Raw genomic sequence first — 16632 nt, 5'->3', positions numbered from 1 at the left:
ACAAAGACCTTCACTGTACTGAACTAAAAAGTAGCATGTATGCTGTCATGGAATGTCACATCAGGGTTTGCTTTAGTATTAGGTTATAGGCAGTAACACTGATCATATAGTGCAAACTAGGTAAAACTGTGTTTCACTGTGAAATGAACAGAGGTGCAAATGCTCAGTAGGATACCAGTAAGACATAAAATGGCAAAAAATAAATATCAAAACTTTTATCAGTGTAAAAAAGTAACTGGGTTATTGTATAACCTAGAGTCTGGCAAAAAGGCCTCAAAAAAGTTCTCAGTCTTCAGAAGTTTTACAAATTAAGTGCCCTTTCAGGATTCCAGTCACACTAGAGATTCCATGCTCTCAGCAGGGTCTGATTCATCGGCAATCAGAACAGCACCATTTTTGTCTGCTGTCATGGGACCGTTTCCATTTTCTTTAGTGCTGACCAAGCTGAGCATTGCTTTATAGACAAACTGGTATTGTTCCTAAAAATCAAGAGGAGGACAGTTTTAGTCAACACCAAGCCAAAGAACAGCTTAGTCATTTCAATAAGGGGGAAATACTATTTAGATTGTGATTGTGGAAAACATATTTGAGAAACAGAAATACACATTCATGCTGAAAAGTTTTTTCTAATCAAGATCTCCTTCATGATCTGTTAGGTGGAAACTAATTCTCAATGTTAACAGTTGTTTGAGAAAATGGAAAATCCATATAGCTTATAACTAGTGAATATTACACTCTAAAACAGTGTTCCTCAGCCTCGGTACTACTGACATTTTGGGACAGATAATTCTTTGTTGTGGCAAGTTGTCTTGTGCATTGTAGGATGTTTAGCAGCATCCTGGCCTCTACCCACTGGACGCCTATAGTAAGCCCTCTCCCATACCTTCCAGTTATGACAACTCCCTCCACCTAATTGGCAAATATCCTTTGGTGGGGAAATCACCCCCCGTGAGAGCCACTGCTGTAAATGCGAGTCTAAGTTTCAGCTGATGTTGTACAAGTTTCTCAAATAAGCAAGCTACTTACAATGTCTGTGAATACTCCAGGCCTCATAAGATTGATCATTTTTGCAACCTGGAACACATCCACAGCATTTTCATTCTCCAGTTGCTGGGACAGGGTGGTAAGGGCACATAACATTCCTGCTGAAACTGCTCCATACCTGGGGGAGAGAAGAAAACAACAGTGATGCCATTTCAGTTACTGAGGGACTTGGTATATTGAAATGAAATCACCAACCAGTACTTCCACAGAAGTTAAGTAGATTGTATGATATTTATTCTAGAAGACAGAAATGAATGAAATGTTGGAGAGGGGAGAGATCTGGAGGTTAGCATACAGGTGACATTTGTTTATGAAATATCCCAAACTGGTTTATCAGTTGCATAGCTTAATATGTAATGTGAAATGAGAGGTTCAAAACTGGATTCAGGACTATAGAAGATTAGGCAATGAGGAGTTATGTAGTACAAAAGGAAAAATAAATCAGAAAACTTTAGTTATGTAAGAGACTCTTTATGATAGGCTGATGAACAAGCAGCAAGTACAGAAGGCTCTGACAAATGAATTTTTTTAAAACAATCCCAAATAGCTAAATTGAACTTAGAAAACAGCAAGAATAAAAACAGAAATATATGATTCAAAATAGGGTCAGAGAAATATCAAAATGCATTTGATAGTAAGTAATTATTTTTGGCACTGAAGTAGAACTTTTCCAATGAGAGCATCTTCCATGAAAATGCTTGGAGAAATAGTAACAGATATGGTTCTTTTAGGAGATCTGGTGGCATAGTGCCTAAGGCACTTGACTGCTAACCAGAAGGCTGGTGATTCAAACTCACCAGCCACTCCTTGGAAGGAAGGTTGGACAATCTACTTCTGTAGAGATACCGCCTCAGAAACCCAAGGAGGGGTCGCTATGAATGGGAACCAACTCAACGGCAGTCAGTTTGCTTTTTTTTTTAAAATGATTCTTTTTGGTTCACAGAAGAAAGCGCCTTAGACATGGAAAGTAAAAAGTAGAGTTTTTCAGGAGAGGTTGGCAACCCCAGTTTTCACAGCAACCTGTAATTGCACATAGTTCCCACTGTACTGATGAGAAAATAGATGGATTAAATGAATTGCTGAAGACAGTGTTGCTGGTTGGTGGGTGCGATGGTTAATCACTTGCTTGCTAACTGAAAGGTCCATAGTTTGAGCCTACCAGCTGCTCTGTGTGAGAAAGATGAGGCATTTGGCTTCCATAAAGGTTACAGCCTTGGAAACCCTAGGCAATAGTTCTACTCTGTCCTATAGGGTCACTATGAATTGGAATTGACTGGATGGCAACGGGTCTTTGGGATTTTGTGCCCATTGTTTTTTTTGAAAAACTATTTAACATGCAGCTTCTGAATTCATTCTTATATGTAATTAAATTATTACAGATGTTTTACATCTTTTATACAAGTAAGACTAAAGTCCCCTTTAACTACCACCCTGAATTTAGAGGTAACCTATCCAGAGGTAAAAAAAAAAATTACATATTTAGGTACAGCCTTCCAGAGTTAGGTACAGCAGGATATTTTGATCTAGCTTATTTTTTTCATCTGCTGCATGCATACCAAACAGTTAGACTTACTCATTTTATTACTGATGACATTTCATTTGTTAGTATCTTCTGTACATTAGTATATATACCGTGAGTAGAATAGCTAAGTCATGGGCGTGCCCATTTTCAGTTTTAAAAATACTGTCTCATTTCTCTCTCAAGTGGCGGCTATCTGTCTGTATTCCTCCCAGTGTGAGAGTATTTGTTTCCTCGACTTTTTGCCAACCTGAGGATGAAATACTGTATCTTTCATTTGTTTTGTGTTTCTTTGATTATCAGGAAGGTTCAATGTATTTTTATGTTAATTTACCATTTGTATTTCCTCTTCTGAAATTGCCTAGTACTATACTTTTACACAAATAATGTGCCTATTACATGTTTTTGCTAGCCAAGCCTTCTCCTAAAGTATTTTTGTAAGCATGTTGTTATTATTATTTTTTACAGCAATGTGTAGAAAAAAACAGTATAGCATGTTTGGGAGAGGGTACGGCCTGTTATTTGTGTAAAAATATGGTAAATATACTTTGGCCACTTTTTCTATTAGATTTGCCTCTTTCAAATGGATTTGTAGGAGTTATTTTATGTTGTATTTTCCTCAGTATCTGGTTTCTCTTAACATTGTGGTAGGCTTTGTTATACTGAAGTGCAGTTGCCAAAAACCAAACTCACTGCCATTGAGTTGATTCTGACTCACAGTGAGCTCCTTTGGGTTTACAAGGTTGTAAATATTTTCAGAAGTAGATTGCCACATCCTCCTCCTGCAGAGTAGATGGTAGATTTGAATCACTGGCCTTCTGGTTAGCAGCCAGGTGTCTTACCCACTGTGCTACCAGTGTAATCAAATTTATCAGCCTTTTATTTTTGGCTTTTTAGAATCTTCTTTGAGAACAGTTTCTCTAATACAGTGTTTAAAAATTATATATATTTTTTAATTTAAATTTTTACATTTAATTGTTTAATTAATCAAAGTCTAACTCCTGTTAGGATGTTTGGTAGGAGCCTGATGTCAGTTATTTTACCAAAGAGTAGCTAATTTTCTTGATGCCCTTTATTGACTAGTGTGGTCTTTCCTCATTGACTTGAACTGCCTGTTTATCACATACTAAACTGCCAGACCTGTTTCTGAGCTCTCTCTATTGACCTACTAACCTGTTTCTATTTTTGTACCTCTGCACATTTGTTGTAATTCTTATAGGTTTTCAAATAAGCTGAGTTTACATAATTTCCTTGGCTGTTTCAGCATTTATTGTTTTTCATGTTAATTTTAAAACCAAGGGACACAAAACGTTTCCTTGGGATTTGTATTTGGTTGCATCGAATATATAGATAGATTTGAAGGAATTAACTTATTTTAAAGTTTAGTTTGTCTATGAACATGATTTTTTTTTTCTCCATTTAGTTAGGTCTTTATAGCTTTCAATGAAGTTTTGTAGTTTTCTTCATAGTCTTTAATAATTTCTATTAGATTGATTTCCTAGCTTCTTGAGACTTTCTCTTACTCCTAAGAATGGCCCCTTTTTAGAAAATTTTCTGCATGGTTTTAGGTGATGTATAGGGAAGTTACAATTTTTGTATGGTGAACTCTATGTAAGTTCTAATCCTTTCTGGGCTCTCTAGGTAGTTCACATCTTCATCTGCCAGGTACACCAGTTTTGCCTCTTTCCAATCTTTATTCTTCTATTTATATTTATATTTTATATCTTTTTCTTTTCTTGCATTAGCCAGAACCTCAATCGCAAACAAACATTTTTGAAGTTTAGAAAAAAAAAAAACTCTTAGCAAACTAAAAATATTTTGGGGGGAGTTCACAAATGGGTGTTATTTTATTCTATGCTGTGTTGTCATCTATTGATTTTTTTTTTTTTTTAAAAAGGTGTCTTTAACAATATCTTGAATTCACTCATAGATAGTTGGTAATGTTGAACCAGCTCTACATTCCTAGGGTCATTCTGACTCTTATAACACAGATTTTATTGGACAATATTTTATTTAGGATTTTGCATCTATATTCAGGTAAGTGAGATAGACCTACACATTTGTTTCCATTCTGGTGATAAAAATTTTTACAAGTACTTGTTTTACTTTTTCTTTTTTTAATTAAGAATATGTTAAGTCTTCTCTGCATTATAGTTTAAATGTGGCCTGGTCAGGAATTGGTGAGCCCTAACAGTTTAAGAACCATCCTTTCATTCAGTTCTTCATAATCACTAACGTGTTTTATTTTCTTACTGAATGCAAGTCTTTCTTCTAGGTGTTTTTGCTGTGCTAATTTATTTGATCCTCATAATAACCTACTGGTGTAGGTACTATGATTATCCCATTTTGCAGCTGAAGAAATAGGCACATTGAAGTAAAGTACAGATAGTCCCTGGATTATGAACCAGTTCTGTCCCTAAGTGTCTTTAAGTTGACTTTGTATGTAAGTTGGAATAGTTAGGTATGGTTTGTATCTAATATCAGATAGTTTAATGTTTGTCTTCCTATTTAGTAAGTAGTGTACCTTTTTATGCATAAAAACAGTCAGATAGACTAAAATATCTTTAATAATACAGTAATAATGTTTTGATGTGTGTTGCAAAGTAGTGTCTGTATTATGAACCATTGTATATATATATACCTCATATTTTTAATATAATAGGCTTTACAGGGGTTGATTGAGGACTATGGGTTGTGTGTATATTTGTACCTTGGGGACTGCCCGTAACTGGCCAAAGTCTAGTTACTAAGAAGAGAGCCTAACACATGTTATGTGTCCAATAAACATAAATTATAATGTTTATTATTAGGTTTAAAAATGTAACAGTATAGAGTTTCAATTGAATTTCTTTTAAACATTTGTGTTTTTTAACTTTTTTAAAAATGTATTTTATTTAAATATAATTTATGTACAGTGAAATATACAAAACTAAAGTGACATGGGCCAAGGCATTCTTTTTTTTTGGGGGGGGCAGTGTTCTCTCCCCTCCTCTCCCACTCTTGGCAACAAACAAAGTTAGTTTTGTTCCATATATAAACCATTCCTTGACCCTCTACAACAACAAACTAATACTATATTTGTCCTCCTGTGATTGACTTACTTCACTCAGCATAATGTCCTCCAAGTTCATCTGTGTTTTGCAGACTCTACATTATTCTTTTGTGCTGCGTAGCATTCCATTGTGTGTATGTACCATAGTTTGGTCATCCATTCTTCCATTGATGGGCATGTAGGTCATTTCCATCTTTTTGCTATTGTAAATAGTGCTGTGATGAACATGGGTGTGCATATATCTGTTCCTGTCTTGGCTCTCACCTCTCTAGGATATATACCTAGCAATGGGATTGCTGGGTCAAATGGTATCTCCAATTCCAGCTTTCTAAGGAATCGCCATACTGCTTTCCATAGTGGTTGTATCACTTCTTAGTCCCACCAGCAGTGTTTGACAGTGCCAATCTCTCCCCATCCCTGCCAGCATTTGTTATTTTCTGTCTCGTTGAACTTTGCCATCAGTGCTCCAGTGAGATGGTATCGAACTGTTGTTTTGATTTGCATCTCTCTGATGGCCAGTGATCGTGAGCATCTCTTTATATTTGCTGCCACCCTGAATATCCTCCTTGGTGAAGTGTCTATTCATGTCTTCTGCCCATTTTTCAATTGGATTGTTAATCCCTTTGCTGTTGAGGCATTGGAGTTTTCTATAAATCTTAGAGATAAGACCCTTGCCAGATATGTAATTATCGACAAGTATGAATTTGTTGCTGTCATTTTTGTTATATGCTTTTTTTGTGGTGGTGATTTCTTTGTTGCATATAATTTTCTGTCCTGAGATCGTTTTGTTCATGAATCGTGTTATCACTTCGTTGCTTTTATTTTAGTATTTGCTAAATATTTGTGCTGGTCCTCTTTTTTAGTTTGATGTGACGGTTTATTATTTTTCTTTTGAGGTTACCCTGTGATTTTCTTCCCAAGTTTAGAACAGTCGAACAGTCCATTCTATGTTGTAGTTGCCTTTGATTTCCCTACCATCTAGAAGTTCTGTAATGACACAGTTTTTTCCCTCTTTTTGGTTTGTAGTTGTCCTCATTTGTCAATTGGTGTCTCTGGTTCCCTGTTTACAAACCTGTAGGCTGATTTACTTTGGATACTTCCATAACTGGGTTGGTTTCTGGGTTACATCATCATGTGTGTTATGGTCAGTTGTTGTTGGCTGTTGTTGCTTCTCTGTCCAAAGGACTCCTTTCAGCATCTCTTGTAAGGTTGGGTTGGTTTTAACAAATTCCCTTAATTTCTGCTTATCTGGAAATGTCCTAATTTCATCATCATATCTGAGGGACAATTTTGCTGGGTACCTAATTTGCTGGGTACCTAATTCTTGGGGAGCTCTGGTAGCATAGTGGCTAAGACATTTACCTGCTAACCAGACTGCTGGCGGTTCAAACCCACCAGCCACTCCTTGGAAGGAAGGTTGGGCAATCTACTTCCATAGTGATACTGCCTCGGAAACCCAAGGAGGGGTCGCTATGAGTCGGGGCCGACTCGACAGCACATAACAACAACAACAACAACAACCTAATTCTTGGTTGGAAACTTTTCTCTTTCAGGGTTTTATATACACCATCCCATTGCCTTCTCACCTGCATGGTTTCTGCTGAGAAATCCAAACTTAGTCTTATGGCTGCCCCTTGTAAGTAACTTTTTGTTTTTCCTGTGCTGCTTTCAGGATTCTTTCTTTGTCTTTGGTTTTGGTGAGTTTGATGATGGTATGTCTTGGTAATTTTCTTTTGGGTTGGACTTCTTGAATGGATGTATTCTCATCTTTCATCATACCAGGAAAATTCTCTTCCAACAAATCTTCGACAGTTTTCTCTGTGGTTTTATTTGTCTTTCCCTGTTCTGGAATTCCAATGACACATAGGTTATTCCTTTTGATGGTATCCCACATGAATCTTAGGCTTTCTTTATTTTGTTGTGCTTTTTTCTGATTGATCCCTTTCCGAAGAAATGTTCAGGTATTTGCCTTCAATCTCCGTAATTTTGTCTTCCATTGATTCAATTCTGCTCCTTTGCCCATTCAATGTCTTACTATTTCTGAAAATTTAGTATTGATCTTCTGGATGTCTGTGTGTAGATTTTGTATCATCATTTCTAATTTTTTAATTTTGTCCTTTTATTCTTATATTGTCCTTCTAAATTGTTTTGGGGTTTTCTCTGTGTTTTCCTTGATCTGTCTCTCAGTTCACTGAAGATACCTAAATATAATTCTTTTGAATTCTTTATCATGGAGTTCCAATGCTGCACCTTCCTCAGGGATGTGTTTTGGGTCTGTATCCTGTCCCTTGTTTCTCCTGCTTTATCTTGCTTCTTTGTGTGGACTGTGATGCTCTGTTGTCTCTGAGGCATTGTGATGTGTTTATGTTTATATTTAATTGGTGATTGTATGTTGGAGTGACTTTCCTACAATTTTCGTTTTCTTTGTATGTTATCTACATAAGCAGGGTACTGTACTGTGTTCCTCTATTTGCTAGTTGGCAGCACTTATATGCTCACAACCTGCCTCCTAGACCATTGTCAGCCTCCCGTATGTCCCTGCCGTCCTTGGCAAACAGAGCCTATTAGGTCCCTGGAATCCAAATGAGAATGCTCTCACTTTAAATATCCAAAATGGCTGCACCCCTTGGACAGCAGAAAGTCCGTAGCTCAGGTTGTCTCCCTCCTTGATGTTTCCCTTTGTAGTCATAGGCCACCAGTGCAGTCGTCCCTCCAGTCCTTGGCGACCAGGTCGGATCTTTAGGTCAATTCTCAGGTCCCAACACCACTTGGAAATATTCAGGCTGTTGGTCCTGTCAGAGAAAGCTGACAGTCCAGTGCTCTGACATCTCCATACTCACTGTTTTCGTTCAGGTTTTTCCACTAGTTGGTGCCTATTCCACTTCTGTATACTTCCTTTCAGAGCTCAGGGCTTCAGGATTATCTTCTCTATCTCTGTCAATTGGTTTCTCTTCTCTTTGTTGAAGAGGGTCTGTATAGCTAGTCTGCATATTCCTCCATCTTACAGGAAGCCTTTAACTTTTTATTATAGAAAATTTCAAACAAACACAAAACATGTAATAGTGTAATGACCCTTATGTAGCCATCACACAGTTACAACAGTCATCAGCTCATGGCCACTCTTGTTTCATCTTTACCCCCTCTCACATATATTTTAAAGCATATTACAAATAGCACTGTTTCCTTAAATACTTAAGTATAAAACTTTAAAAGATAAGAACTTCAAAAAAAATAAGCATAGTATTATCACACCTAAGTCAATTAACAATTCTTAAAAATATTTTTCAATGTAGTTACAGATAAATAGATTAATTTTCTTCTTCCTAATGTTAATTTATGCCTTCTGTGGTAGCATAGTGCCTAAGGTACTGGACTGCTGACCAGAAGGCTGGCGGTTCAAACCCACCAGCCGCTCCTCAGAAGGAAGGTTGGGCAATCTACTTCTGTAGTGATACTGCCTCGGAAACCCAAGGAGGGGTCGCTATGAGTTGGGTCTGACTCGACGGCACATAACAACAACATACTTCCCAAAGTTAGATCTCTTTTAGAAGGCTTTATCATTGAGTTTATTTTACTATTTGCTCCCTGTGCCTCTTTCATTAGTTTGTTTTTATCTTTGGATTCCTTGTACTTTTTTTGGATTCATCCTGTTCTTTCTCTGGCTTCTTCAGTTGAAAGCTTAGTTTATGTTTAATATTTTCTCTAATATATAGAGTTAAGGCCGTATGTTTTTTCTCTGAGTATAGTTTTTGGCTATATCCCACCAGGTTTACAAATGTAGTGCCTTAACCAACATTTAGTTTTAAGTATTCTGGTTACCTCTTTAAGCCCATGAATTATTTACAAGTAATTTTAGATTAAAGATCTCAGTTTATAGGAAATTTAGATGAAATATCATTGGTTTCTAATATTAATACATTGTATTCAGTGACTGTTTTAGGAGTGTTTAAAAATTCCATTTATGCTCGGTGTATCCAAGTAAATCACTTGTGTTTAGAGAGTTTAGTCTCTCTAGATAGGTCTTTCTTGGGTGCCGATTTTTTTGAGTTTAGATCTCAGCCCTTTACTTCTTAGAAAATCTGAGTTATTCTCTCCCTTCAATCTCTCTCTTCTCTTTCCCTATGTTCATCTCTTGGACAAGTTCGAAATTCTGTATCTAACATCCACATCCTCGCTTGAGTTCCTGTCTGTGTCCATTCTACTTGCCCATCTCTTGAACTTTTAATTTTACAAATTACAGTAAAACTTCAAAAGCTAAAACCTGTGTAGGGTGGAGACCTGTCAGAGAAGGAAAACTCAGTATTTCCACTAAGACAAGTGGTAGAAAAGTGGTAAAACTGCACCCTGTCAGAGGCGGGAAACTTGATTAAACCAGAAAAACAAGGTAGTCTCTCGTTGAGTTCTAGCCCTCACATGTTTCACTGTGTGTCTGTTTGCCATTTCAGGTTCTAACTGGTTATTTTTTCATAATATCAAAATCAGACCACTGATGTTGGGTTGATTCTGACTCATACACAGTGTCATTTTATATAGCCTTAGTTTAGATCTTTGAGACCATTATTTAAAACTTTATGATTGCTGTAATAATTGATTTACTATGTTTTTCATTTTCATCCATCATGTTTTCTTCCCTATAATTCTAACTGGTACTTGGTACTTATTTTCACTTTAGACTAAGCTAGGTTTTTGTTTTTTAATCATTTGTGTATTTTGTTCAGGAACGGGAGAAGTTAATCTTTGCTTACTCTGTTCTAGTGAAATTCCTAGGTTTTTTTTTTTTTTTAAATTAGCTATTTGTACACAGGGTCACTATGAGTCAGAATCGACTCAATGGCACCTAATGACAATAACAACATGTGTTAAAGCTATTTATAGCCAGTCATATAAGACAAATCTCTGTTACAGCGTGAGTACCCAATGTGGGATTCTTCTGGCCTTTCATTGGGTTGCCTTTCTCATATTTAGCTACTTTCAAACAAGCACTTAAATTGAGATGAAGTACCTACAACAATAAGACTTTAAGCATGACTAGAAACTAACTCAAATACTCAACTATTTTAAGTATCTTGTATATATCAAGCATTGTAATGAAAGAATAAAGAATGGAAAAATAAAGGCCATTTTCTTTTAGAAGCTGAGGAATTATGTTGGGTTAAAGGATGCTTGTTGAATTTCATGATTTACACTTAAAACTACAGGATGAAAAACTGATATAAGTGATTTATATTTGAGATAAAACAAGAATACTGTATAAAAATTCAACAGCTTTGTCTAAAGGACTCTGTTGGAAACAGTGCTTATTTAAGTCAAACTCAGTGCCACTGAGTCGATTCTGAGTCAGTGACTCCCACTGGCTTTCTGAGGTGGTGAATCATTACAAAAGTAGATTGCCTCGTCTTCCTACTGCAGAGTGGCTGGTGGGTTTGAACGGCCAATCTACTTAGAGTCATAGAGTCATATGTCTTAGGCACTATGCCACCAGAGCTCCTATATTTAACTGGTTAAGTTAAAAAACAAAACAAAACAGAGAAAGTATTTTCATCTACCTTTGCCTCACAGAGATTACAAAAGAAAGCACTTTAAGTTCCAATCATATATTTTTTAGTATTTCATAGGAATTTTAAGTGGTTTTTTAAGACGTTGTGTTTCATATCTTTACCAAGAACATAATCCAGACTAGAGATAGAGCTTCCCTTGGAGTCATTAGGGCAGGAAGGAAAGCAAAAAGTTAAAGCATGAATATATATTGGTCCTGGAGAAGGAATGGAAACAGAGGCCTTCCATAGGGCTTTAAGAAATTAAAAGGTTTAAAAAACATTGGAAATAAATGAGAAAGCAAGAAAAAATTAAAACAAGGTCTAAAGAAGCAAGGGAGATAAATAAGTGCAGTTGTCCTTATGGTGAAGGATGGCCTGTGGAGTTACACAGACCTGGGTCTGACAATTGACTCTGCCTAGCAACTGCTTCCTGGGTTTGCTGCCATACAGTCTTACAGGGCCCCAGGCTTAGAAGAGACCCTGCTCACAAGGACCCTGAATGTGGTTAAACGCTCTGCTATTGCTGTTTGTAAGTTCTTTATTTTTCAAAAAGGAGCCCAGATTTTCATTTTGCACTGGGCCTTGCAAATTATGTAGCCAGTCTTGGATTTCATACAAACTATACATGTGCACAGGTCTTAGTAAATTACTTCACTTTAGTATGCCTATTTTTTCACATGTAATGATATTATTATGTGCTGTCGAGTGGGACTTGACTCATAGTGAGCCCTCCCTTGCGTTTCTGAGGCAGTATTACTAAGAAAGTAGATTGCCCCTTCTTCCTTCCATGTAATGTGGGGATCTAAAAATTATCATTCTAGCTGAGTGATTCAGAGGGTTAAGTTAAATAACTGACTGTAAGTCATTTTACATACATTAAGTTAGTTATGACTTGTGGACGTCTTTGCAGCAGTTGGTATAGAAAGCAGTCCATGTATTTCTGTGTCCGCTGTAGAATATCCCATCCTCAGATTCTTTGATCTCAGGACTAAATTAAAATAAAATATTGAGGACCCCAAAGAGTTTTTGCTTATTTGGATTATATTGATATTTACTGGTTTAGAAATTGTTAAAAATACAAGAACATGTAAGGATATATTCTGTTAGCCTCCAGAGTGATGAGGCCATCACATGTCATTGTAGCTCTGGGAAACTCTCCTTCAGGACAGGATGAAAGGGAACAAGGTTAACAGTGTCTCTGTATTATTGTGGGAACTAGATGGTGACTTCCGGTAAGATGGAGGAATAGGCAGACAAGCAACACAGACCCTCTTCAACAAAGAAAAGAAAAATCAATTGACAGAGATACAGGAGATAATCCTGGAGCCCTGAGCTTTTTGAAAGGAACTGTACAGAAGTGGATTAGGCACCATCTAGTGGAAAAACCTGAACAAACAGTGAGTACAGACATGGAGCTATGGACTGTCAGCTACTCTGATGGAATCAACAGCCTGGATATTTCCAAGTGGTGCTGGGACCTGAGAATTGACCTAAAGATCAGCCCTGGTCACCAAGAGCTGCAGGGACGACTGTGCTGGTGGCCTATGACTAGGAAGGGAAACATCAAGGAGGGAGACAACCTGAGCTGTGGAATTTCACTGTCCGGAGGGTGTGGCCATTTTGAATCTTTACAAGTGGCAACCATTTTGGATTTTAAAGTGATAGGATTCTCATTTGTATTCCAGGGACCTAAGAATAGGCTCTGTTTGCCAAGGTCAGTAGGGACATAAAAGAGGCTGACAACAGTAAAGGAGACAGGTGGTGAGTGTGTAAGTGCTATCAACTAGTGAATAGAGGATCACAGCACAGTACCCTGCTTGTGTAGATGACGTACAATGTACAAAGAAAACAAAAATCGTAGGCAAGTCACTCCAACATACAATCACCAATTAAATATAAACACAAACATGTCACAATGCCTCAGAGACAACAGAGTGTCACAGTCCACACAAAGAAGCAAGATAAAGCAGGAGAAACAAGGGACTGGGATACAGACCCAAAACACATCAGTGAGGAAGATGCAGCATTGGAACTCCCTGATAAGGAATTCAAAAGAATTGTATTTAGGTATCTTCAATGAACTGAGAGACAGATCAAGAAAAACAATACAAGAAGAAAAGGACAAAATAAATGAAAAATTAGAAATGATACAAAACCTACACACAGACATCCAGAAGATTAATACTAGATTTTCAGAAATAGGTAAGATATTGAATGGGCAAAGGAGCAGAATCAAATCAATGGAAGGCAGAATTAGGGAGACTGAAGGAAGGCAAATATCTGAACACTGCTCTGGAAAGGAATCAATCAGAAAAAAGATCACAACAAAGTGAAGAAAGCCTAAGCTTCATGTGGGATACCATCAGAAGGAATAACCTACGTGTCACTGAATTTCAGAACAGGAAGAGACAAATAAAACCACAGAGAAAACTGTCAAAGATTTGTTTGATGAAAGATGAGAATATATCCATTCAGGAAGTCCAATGAACCCCAAATAGGATAGACCCTAAAAGAAAATCACCCAGATGTATCATCATCAAACTTACTAAAACCAAAGACAAAGAAAGAATCATGAGAGCAGCACAGGAAAAATGAAAAGTCACCTACAAGGGGCAACCAATAAGACTAAGCTTGGATTTCTCAACAGAGACCATGCAGGTGAGAAGATAATGGGATGGTATGTATAAAACCCTGAAAGAATAATTTCCAACCAAGAATTATGTACCCAGCAAAATTGTCCCTCAAATATGATGGTGAAATTAGGACATTTCCAGATAAGCAGAAACTAAGGCAGTTTGTTAAAACCAGACCAACCTTACAGGAGATGCTAAAGGGAGCCCTTTGGAGAGAGAAGCAACAACGGCCAACAACTGACCATTAACACACGTGATGATGTAACCCAGAAACCAACCCAGCTATGGAAGTATCCAAAGTAAATAAGCCTACAAGATTGTAAACAGGGGACCAGAGACACCAACTGACAAATGAGGACAACTACAAACAGAAAAGAGGGAAAAAACTGTGTTGTTAAGAACGTCTAGATTGTAGGGAAGTCAAGACAACTGTAAGATAGAACGGACTGTTCTTAGTTTAGAAAACTATAAATCACAGGGTAACCTCAAAGAAAAATGATAAAGCTTCACATCAAAATAAAAAAGAGGACCAGCACAAATATTCAGCAAATACTAATAAAACAACAGCAATGACGGAAGTGGTAACACAATTCGTGGACAAAGAAATCGACACCACTAAAAAGCACATAACAAAAATGACAGCAACAAATTCATATTTGCTGATAATTACATATCTGGCAAGGCACTTATCTGTAAGATTTATAGTGAAAGAGTGGATGATCAAACTATGGTACATACACATAATGGAATGCTATGCAGCAATAAAGAATAATGTTGAGTCTGCAAAACACCGCATAATATGGATGAACTTGGAGGACATTATGCTGAGTGAAATAAGTCAATCACAGAAGGACAAATAAGAGTATTAGTTCATTGTTGTGGAAAATCAAGGAAAGGTTTATATATGGAGGGAGAGTTTCTTTGTTGGTTGGTGGCGAGGGAACACTGCAAAAAAAAAAAAAAATCTGTCTCTGTATTATCATTATCATGAACATAGTGTTGATCTTTTTGGACTCCCTGGAACGGACTTGGGAGACACCTTCCCTGCCTTACTAGGAGTCCTCAGGCCACATTTTTTAAAAAAATATTTTATTGTGATTTTGGTGAAGGTTTATATAGCACTATAGGTTCTCATTCAAAAAGTTTCTACAAAAGTTAACATTCTTAATAATATGTGAACAGTTTCATTATTTCTGTCTGGTTGTTCCATTTCCAATAATCTAGTTTCCCTGTTGCCTTATATTCTCATCTTTGTTTTGAAGTAATCGTTTACTGTTTTGTCTCATATAAAACTAAAAACCAAACTCACTGTTGTCGAGTCGATTCCGACTCATAGTGATCCCTCCTTGGATTTCTGAGGTGGTATCTATGGAAGTAGATTGCCTAGTTGTCCTTCCGAGGAGTGGGTGGTGGGTTTGAATAGCTAACCTTTTGTTTATCAGTCAGATGCCTTAGGCACTGTGCCACCAGAACTCCCTAGGTCTCATATAGGTGAATTTTTTTTTTTTTTTTTAATAAGCACAGTACTTAATAGGTAATATTTATTCATTATTTTGTGAGCCAATGTGTTACTTAACTACAGGGTGACCCTCGGGTTAGTTTTGGTCAAGGTTTAAGAAGTACATCAGGTCAGTAGTCTCAGGGCATCCTCTGGTCTCAGCCAGTACAGGAAGTTGTTTTTTGTTTTAAGGAGTTTGAGATTCTGTTCCACCTTTTGTTCCATTCTATCAGGGTCCATTTATTGTGGCCCTGATAAGAACAGTTGGCAGTGGTATCCAGGCACCATCTAGTTCTGGTCTCAGGGTAGATAAGGCAATGAATGGTTCATAAAGACTATTTTTACTGTAGACTAGTTTTCTTCTTATAGGAGCTCTGGTAGCATAGTGCCTAAGGCATTTGACTGCTAACCAGAAGGCTTGTAGTTCAAACCCACCAGCCACTCCTTGGAAGGAAGGTTGGGCAATCTACTTCCGTAGCGATACTGCCTCGGAAACCCAAGGAGGGGTTGCTATGAGTTGGGTCCGATTCGATGGCACATAACAACAACAGTTTCTTCTTTGAGTTTTCAGCTTCCTTCTTTCTCTTTTACTGTGGATAAGTAGAGACCATTAACTGTATCTTAGATGGCCACTCACAAGTTTTTAAGACCCCAGATACTACTCATCAAACTAGGATGTAGAATATAAGCTTCATGAACTATGTTAATGCCAGTTCACCAAGACATCCCATGAGACTATGGTCCTAATCTTTTAAACCCAGTAAACCAATCTTGTGAGGTGTTTGGTTATGTCTAAGAACTATCCATAACTATCTCCTATGTGTTGTTATTATATGTATGAATATATGTACAGTCACATATACACAGTGTTTATGCAGTTATGCATATACCTATACATAGTATTCAAGGAGCCCTGGTGGCATAGTGTCTAAGGCACTTGACTACTAATAACCAGAAGGTTCGTGGTTCAAACCCACCTACCACTCTGCAGAAGGAAGATGGGGCAAAAGTTTACAGCCTCAGAAACCCAATGGGGGTCACGATGAGTCAGAATTGACTTGATGGCAGTGAGTTTGGTTTTGGTTTTATACATAGTGTTAAGAAGCAAAGATTTCACTTTGAACACTAAGGTGCTCCTGACCCATGACATGATATTTTTCAATCGCCTTTGTATGCACGTACAGCCAAAATGCTTCTCAGAAGCAAGAATGGCTAGACTTCATCTCACCTACTTTGGTCATGTTGTCAGAGGGACCATTCCCTGGACAAGGAATGTCATGCTTGGCAAAGTGGAGGGTTAGCAAGGAAGGGGAAGGCCCTCAACGAGATGGATTGATACAGTGACTGCA

General features: G+C 37.4%; 1 protein-coding gene across 1 annotated transcript in view; it reads right to left on the bottom strand.

The window, feature by feature from the left end:
• Positions 1-332: 332 nt before the first annotated feature.
• PTPRG (protein tyrosine phosphatase receptor type G) overlaps positions 333-16632 on the bottom strand; it is a 995540-nt gene continuing 979240 nt past the window's right edge. The window contains exons 29-30 of the mRNA XM_007937293.2: positions 1027-1162; positions 333-479 (exon numbers count right to left, since the gene is read on the bottom strand). Of these exons, the coding sequence (XP_007935484.1) occupies positions 333-479; positions 1027-1162 (283 nt within the window). The remainder of the gene's footprint in view (positions 480-1026; positions 1163-16632) is intronic.

Source organism: Orycteropus afer, unplaced genomic scaffold (assembly GCF_000298275.1).
Source record: "Orycteropus afer afer isolate SDZICR_OR568_19922 unplaced genomic scaffold, OryAfe1.0 scaffold00041, whole genome shotgun sequence".
NCBI classification, from domain to species: domain Eukaryota; kingdom Metazoa; phylum Chordata; class Mammalia; order Tubulidentata; family Orycteropodidae; genus Orycteropus; species Orycteropus afer.
This window is presented reverse-complemented; position numbering and strand designations above follow the sequence as displayed.